We start from the raw sequence: 7,292 nt of genomic DNA on the forward strand, positions 1-7,292 counted from the left end.
AATTCTTCTTTTTAACTCAATTATGTTATTTTTCATCCCTCTGATCACTGCTATTTATCATAAGTTTCTCTCACATCTTTACTTTCCTGAGATGTATTTCTGTACTATTATCAAATAGTTCTGAGTGTTATGTTTTAGTACTTTAAACTGGATTTCATTATGGTATCTTTAATAATAAAATTCTCATATTTCATCTCTCTGGAATAAAATAGATTCTCTTGACTATTAAATACATAATCTTTACATAACATACATTATACATATTATAATTAGAAATACAATTTAAATCAGTATAACATAGTTTATCTGTTCTTAAACAATAATTATTAATAAATGAATTACAATATGAATAAGAACTTCCTTTTTTACATCCATTGAGTAATTGATTAAATTTATCTATATTATCTATATAATATCCTTCTTTACATGATTTACAAAGTCCATAACTATTGGCAGAAGTATATTTATCATCATAATACATTGTTTATTATTTGGATTTAAATAATACTGTTTAGAACTATCACATTTAGTACAAATATTTCCATTTCTAAATTGACAGTTAGCTGGGAATGTTTGATACATTGATTATTTGATGTTAACTTATATTCTTCTTTATAACGATTGCATTGTGTTGAATCTTCTTTATAAACTAACTTTTCACATTTACCTTTTCTAATATCATCAAATGTTATTTCTTTTATTCCTTTGATTGTTATTTGACTTTGATATATTTTACTTCCTGTGAATGATGGTTTACTTATACTAGATAAATGTTTTGATGTAGTTATTATTACAGATGAAAGTGTGTTAGTAGTTTCTTCTTTAATTGATGTTGTTCTTGAATCTGATGTTCCAATTGATAGTTTTCATTGAATTCTTTGATATTGTTGTTTCTTTCAGATGATATTGAAAGTTATTTGATTTGTTGATTCATATCTTATCCACTGTTTTTGATAAGTAAAGATAGTATGATCAATTGTTACATAGTTAATAATAATGATATAAATGTTTATTGATAATGAATAAACATAATCAGAGGATAAAGACACAGTAACAGTTACAACAAATGAATTAAAATCATCTTTATCAATTGGTGTAAATGTTTTAGAACATGTTGATGTTATATCATTTATTTCAATATCATTATAACTATAATAACGAACAATTCCTTTACATGTTTGAATGAAATAGTTAAATGATGATAAAGGATTAATAGTTCTTTCATATGATGATATCAAATAATGTATACGATTATATAATAATTAGAAGATACTTTCATTTTAGTAGAATAATCAGAATAATAAGTAGGATGAATAGGTAAATGATAATTGTAATCATTATTATCATTTCCTTTTATCTATATATTGTTTATACTTTCTTCTTTATATTCATTTTCTATTTTGATGTATTTTATTATTTGAATATTCATATTTATCATCTTTTATATTATTATCATTTATATCTACTTCGATTTATATTCATTCTGTTTTTATTTATATTAAATTTATCTTTTATCTTTTGATTTTATTATTATATCATTTATTATCTTTTTATTTCTATATCATTTATTCATTTGTTTGGTTTCTATCTATATCATATATTTATATCATTTATTATTTATATTTTATCAGATATTAAATATTATATAATAATCATATAACATATATGATTGAATATATAATAAACATCATAATGAAATTATTCACATAAATAATAAACATAAAAAAGAATAAAATATTTTTCAACAATAAAACAATACCAATTATTTTACATCATTAAATTATACACTTTTATTTCATATTTCACATTTTCAATAAAAATACACAATTTATTTTCTTCTTTATTTTCTTCTTTTATCATCTCTTTTGTTTTATTACTTTTTATCTTCTTTTTATCTTTTCTACTTTCTATTTTTATTCTTTATTCTTCTTCATCTTTCTTTTTATTCTTTTATATCTTTCTCTTCCTTTTTTCTATTATTTCATTTTTTAGTTCCACTTTAGTTTAATAAAATTATTACATTTCTTAATTACATCTTTATTAAATAAAAACTCATTTATCTTTCAACTATTTTTATTTCTTTATGAATTTTTTTCAAAATACTATAATAATTTAATAAATTGGTCTTTTCACCACACTTGAATTTTATACTTTTCTAATTTTTTTGTTTATTTCTTTTTAGTCTAAATATACCAATTAACACTGTCAAATCGAATAAACATAAACTAAAATAAAGTGTAGTAAATAACCAAATCATAACAATTAAATTTAATGTTGATACTAACACTCCTAATATTTTAACAATAGTAATGATAAGTTAATAAATTGTTTATGTATTATTGTCAATAAATCAATATAACCATCGACATTGTATCATGTATTTATCTTAGCATTATTTGATATATATCTATTGGTATTTGTTAGTTGTATATTATTTTTAAATTAACTCAGTTTTGGTTCTTCTTGTTTATGACAAGTTATTATATATTATTTTTTCATAGAATTTATTATAAACCACATTTTCATTATTGATCCATCAAATACAACACTATTATTTGAAGTATTGTTATTTTGTATTTATAACATAGTTTATACTATTAAATATTAACATACTAATTCCAACATTAAATAGTTTAATGCCTTAATATTCATTCACGAATAACACCATCTTCTTTTTGACAACAATAGTTAAAGTAAACACACTATATTTTACATGAAAATGAATTGTATGATATAAGAAATGAATGTCATGAATAAAAGAAGTATTTCAAATGGAAAGACTATATTTTCAATTGTAAAATTCAATTTATTCAAACACTCTTTTATTCCTTCATGAATTATCAACAAATATAAAACACTATTTTGTTGATAACAAATCATTCATAACAATTAAAAATATATCAGCTCAGATGAAATAACGAAGAAACACTGAATTACTTGAATTAAAAATAGTGCTATTAAACCAACACTAAAAGAATCACATATTGATAATTAAATAATATTTCATTCAAATAATAATATTTGTTTTATGTAATTGAAATAGTGATTATACACATACAAATACTACATAAATTCTAATCTATCTAACAACTTATATCATAACTAAGTATATTTTTGATATTGTTGTAGTATTTCTATTATTTTAATCATTTATTATATTCAAAATCATAACAACATTCATCTTTTGTTTAATGAAATTATTTTAATGAAAGTAAAAACACTATTACACTTTAACTTTGATTATTCACAATATATTTTATCATCACATTGCACTATTCCAGTATTTTATTTTGAGAATAACTTATTTTCTTAACAAAATCATTCTTTATCTTCATAATTCAATTGAATTAATTCATATAAATAATCAAATATTATTTGTTCTCTTTATAAAGAAATACAACTCAAATAAATTCTGTTTAATATTGTTCATTCTTACATACAAATTATCAACAATGAAACAAACTAGTTACAAATGATTTCAACTCGTTTATTCATTATAATAATTGTTTTTCATTGTTTTTGAATGAAAAAACACTAAAATGTTGTTTATTCAATACAATAGTTAAATCAATGAGAAATATAGATAGAAAATAAATGAATGTACATAACAAATTCAATTAGAATAATTCATGAAAAACTCAAATAACCATTTCATCTCATCAGAATTCAATGGACAATCATCTGTTTGAACATTAGGTGTTGAATAAAAGAGTTGTAATGAATGTAGTAATTTATTTGCTAAAACAACTCCTTCAGTTCCTTCAAATATTCGTTCATGTTTTCTTGTGATTTCCCAAACAAATTCTAAAGCAACAAACTCTTTCTGAAGATTATCTCCAACAATGAAAATATTAACAATGCATGGAATCATTTTTTTAATATTTTCTTCAGTAATTTGATCAAACACTTCTTCACTATCAATACTCATCAACACCTCTTCTAATTTAAGTAAATCATTGACATTAGTTGATATAATATAATTTAATCTTGATTTCTTTTGATTAGGAATATCTTCTATTTCAAGTCTTTTTGTTGGTGTTTTTGATATTTCTTTAGTTCTTTTAAGTAAATTATCTTGAAGATCAACCAATGATTGAACTGGATTTGTTCTTTGTGTGTTTTGAATATTTTTAACATTAGTAGTATGAGAGGATTTATTGATAATAGGACTAGAAATTCTCTTTTTGGATGAACTTTCATTAGGGATGATTTGTAATGAGTTATTGATTGATTTAGGAGTGAAAGTAGTGGTAAGAGATGGATGAGTATTAAGATTTTGTTGAATAGACTTCGTTTTTGTTTGTTTAAAGTCTCTAATGATTTGATACATCTCATTGATTTTGTCTAAGATACATTTAAGATTAATAGCATGTTGTTTATTCCATTGAACTTGTTCTTCTTGCATCTCAAAGATTTTTTCATTCTGAAACTTAATTCCATCAAGTAATTGGATGATTTCATGTGGTATTTCTTTTTGCATTAATATTCATTTTGATTTCAAGATTAAAAAATCTTCTTTTCAACTTTATTTATCGGAAAGTTCAAGAAAATGAATGTTAATTTCAACTCACAAGAACTAAATTATTATCATGTTCATCTCACAACCTACAAGGTCAACTTGCATTGGAATTGACTTAGGAACAACAAATTCATGTATGTGTGTTTTTGATAAAACAACACCTCGAATTCTTGAGAATGCAGAAGGAAAACGAACAACACCATCTTGTGTTTCTTTTACACCAACAGGAATATTAGTTGGAGAAGCAGCAAAACGAATGGAAGCATTACACCCAACAACTACTATCAGTGGAATTAAGAGAATGATAGGATGTCAATACAAAAATGATAAACAAGAAAGAAGACCTTATAAAATTGTTAAAGGAAGGAATGGAGAAGGATGGATTCACATTAATGGGAAGACATATTCTCCAACAGAAATTTCATCAATGATTCTTAAGAAATTAAAAAAAGATGCAGAAGCTAAACTAGGGAAAAGAGTAGATGAAGCAGTTATCACATGTCCAGCATATTTTAATGATGCACAAAGACAAGCTACTAAAGATGCAGGAACACTTGCAGGATTAAAAGTTAAAAGAATTATTAATGAACCAACAGCAGCAGCATTAGCATATGGAATAGATACAAGAAAAGAAAATGAAGGAAAGAATATTGCAGTTTATGATCTTGGAGGAGGAACATTTGATATTTCTATTCTTAATATTAATAAAGGAATTTTCCAAGTTAAAGCAACTAATGGAGATACAATGGAGGAGAAGATTTTGATAAAGCTATTTGTCAATACATTGAGAAAGAATTTGAAAGAAAATATAAACGAAATCTTCAAGGAAATAAAAAAGGAATTAGTAGAATAAAGAAGTAGCAAAGAAAGTAAAATGTGAATTATCATCAAGTGAAGAAAGTATAATTTCATTACCATATCTTGATGGACAAGATTCACTTGAAATTACAATTAATAGAAGAAAAATTGAAGAATTATGTAAAAAAATTTGTAAAAGAACAGAATATCCTTGTATTCAATGTATGAAAGATGCAAAATTAAGAAAAAAAGATATTAGTGATGTTGTACTTGTTGGAGGAATGACAAGGATGCCTTTAATTCAAAATACTGTTCAAGAAATATTTGGAAAAAAACCATGTAAAAATATCAATCCTGATGAAGCTGTTGCCATTGGAGCAGCAATTCAAGCAAGTATTATTGAAGGAAAGAAAAATGATATTATTCTTGTTGATGTTACACCATTAACTTTAGGAATTGAAACTTATGGTGGAGTGATGACACCATTAATCCATAGGAATACAACAATCCCTACATCAGTTTCAAAAGATTTCACTACATCAATGGATAATCAACAAGAAGTAGATATTAAAGTATTTCAAGGAGAACGTAGAGTTACATCAAAGAATAAAAAGTTAGGAGAATTTAAATTGGTTGGAATTCCTCCAGCAAAGAAAGGTATACCAAAAATCCAAGTTACATTTGATATTGATGTTAATGGAATAGTAAAAGTTTCTGCTCTTGATAAAGGAACAGGAAAGAAAACAGGAAATCAAGTTAAATCGAATGGTGGTTTGAATGAAGATGAAATTAATCGACTAGTTAAGGAAGGAGAAGAACATGCTACTGAAGATAAGAGAAAAGAAAATTTAATTCTTCTAAGCCAACGATTAAAAGAAATTATTCATTAAGAATATCATATTCAATAAAAAGAGAAAGAAATAAAACAAATGGGGATATTTAGATGATACAGAAACATGTTAAGAAAGATATTTAAAACAAAATTTGTAATGTTTAATAACAATTTATACAATAAACAATAAAAATAATTAAAATGAAGAAAATAATGAATATATTAAGAATAAACAAAAATAATATATTGTACAGATCAATTCATTTATATTGAATGAATCTTGTTTCTCATATAATTACATAATAATAAGAAATGAAGAATAAATAGAAGAAAGAAAAGGGAATAAAATAAATAAAAAAGAAAGAAGAACATCATAAAGAAATATTTAATAAATAATTAATTCAATAAATATTTGATTAAAATATGAAATAAATAAAATAAAGAATAATAAATTAATCAAATTATAACATATAAGAATAAACATAAATAATAATACTATAAATTAAGAATAAAAAAAGAATCAAAATAAAATGTAGATAAGTAGTATAGATTATTCATATAAATTTTAAAGATAAATAAATAAAATAACAATAAATAATAAATAAATAAATATAAGAAAGAAGAAAATAAATAAATCATAAATTAAGAATAAAAAAGAAGAAATAAAAGAAAAATAAACATAAAATAAGAAAGATATAATCATTAAAATAATCAATTTATTACTTCTATTTATTATATTTTCATTATCAAAACAATGAAATGAATATAATGAATTAATTGAAATAATGGAATAGATAAATGAAAAGAATATAAAGAATGAAATGAAATAATAGAAAAAGAAAATAAAGATAATATTAAAAGAATAAAATATTAAATAGAAACATATTTAATTAAATATATAATAAATAATCAACCACAATCAACAAATTGAAATAATTAATAAGAAAAAGTCAATATTGAAACAGAAATAAATAAAATAAATACAAAAAAAGAAATATTTATAAATTGTATTCTCAAATACAAAATCATATTAATTCAAGAAGAGAATCTCATTTAATTTTTACTAACAATAAATAAATTAATTAAACAAAAATCAAAATAACTAATTTTATTTATTTCATTTCATTTAGAATAAATATGATA

The 7,292-nt window shown here is 22.2% G+C and overlaps 3 protein-coding genes across 3 annotated transcripts in view, besides 16 other annotated features; 2 read left to right on the forward strand and 1 right to left on the reverse strand.

The window, feature by feature from the left end:
* Positions 1-118, forward strand: part of EDI_122360 (uncharacterized protein) — a gene marked incomplete at both ends in the record, with an annotated part of 525 nt that extends 407 nt beyond the window's left edge. The window contains one exon of the mRNA XM_001733256.1: positions 1-118. This exon is cut by the window's left edge and continues 407 nt beyond it. Within this exon, the coding sequence (XP_001733308.1) occupies positions 1-118 (118 nt within the window).
* A 1,249-nt stretch (positions 119-1,367) lies between these two features.
* Positions 1,368-1,559: a microsatellite.
* Positions 1,460-1,628: a microsatellite.
* Positions 1,494-1,683: a microsatellite.
* A 23-nt stretch (positions 1,684-1,706) lies between these two features.
* Positions 1,707-1,742: a sequence feature (AT_rich).
* An 85-nt stretch (positions 1,743-1,827) lies between these two features.
* Positions 1,828-1,990: a microsatellite.
* A 13-nt stretch (positions 1,991-2,003) lies between these two features.
* Positions 2,004-2,122: a sequence feature (AT_rich).
* Positions 2,123-2,477: 355 nt separating this feature from the next.
* Positions 2,478-2,514: a sequence feature (AT_rich).
* Positions 2,515-2,987: 473 nt separating this feature from the next.
* Positions 2,988-3,023: a sequence feature (AT_rich).
* A 590-nt stretch (positions 3,024-3,613) lies between these two features.
* Positions 3,614-4,480, reverse strand: EDI_122480 (uncharacterized protein; the record flags this gene model as incomplete). Its single annotated transcript, XM_001735727.1, has 1 exon — positions 3,614-4,480. One exon carries the CDS (start codon positions 4,478-4,480, stop codon positions 3,614-3,616), a length of 867 nt encoding a protein of 288 aa, XP_001735779.1.
* Positions 4,481-4,589: 109 nt separating this feature from the next.
* EDI_122490 (chaperone protein DNAK, putative) lies at positions 4,590-6,207 on the forward strand (the record flags this gene model as incomplete). The annotated part of the gene is made up of 2 exons (XM_001735728.1): positions 4,590-5,294; positions 5,368-6,207. 2 exons carry the CDS (start codon positions 4,590-4,592, stop codon positions 6,205-6,207), a joined length of 1,545 nt encoding a protein of 514 aa, XP_001735780.1.
* Positions 6,208-6,285: 78 nt separating this feature from the next.
* Positions 6,286-6,397: a sequence feature (AT_rich).
* Positions 6,398-6,440: 43 nt separating this feature from the next.
* Positions 6,441-6,609: a microsatellite.
* Positions 6,610-6,619: 10 nt separating this feature from the next.
* Positions 6,620-6,680: a microsatellite.
* A 40-nt stretch (positions 6,681-6,720) lies between these two features.
* Positions 6,721-6,785: a microsatellite.
* A 3-nt stretch (positions 6,786-6,788) lies between these two features.
* Positions 6,789-6,860: a microsatellite.
* A 42-nt stretch (positions 6,861-6,902) lies between these two features.
* Positions 6,903-7,018: a microsatellite.
* Positions 6,942-7,130: a microsatellite.
* Positions 7,131-7,200: 70 nt separating this feature from the next.
* Positions 7,201-7,267: a sequence feature (AT_rich).
* Between the last annotated feature and the right edge of the window lie 25 nt (positions 7,268-7,292).

The sequence above is a fragment of the Entamoeba dispar genome, genomic scaffold (assembly GCF_000209125.1).
Source record: "Entamoeba dispar SAW760 scf_1105229459355 genomic scaffold, whole genome shotgun sequence".
Taxonomy (NCBI): domain Eukaryota; phylum Evosea; order Mastigamoebida; family Endamoebidae; genus Entamoeba; species Entamoeba dispar.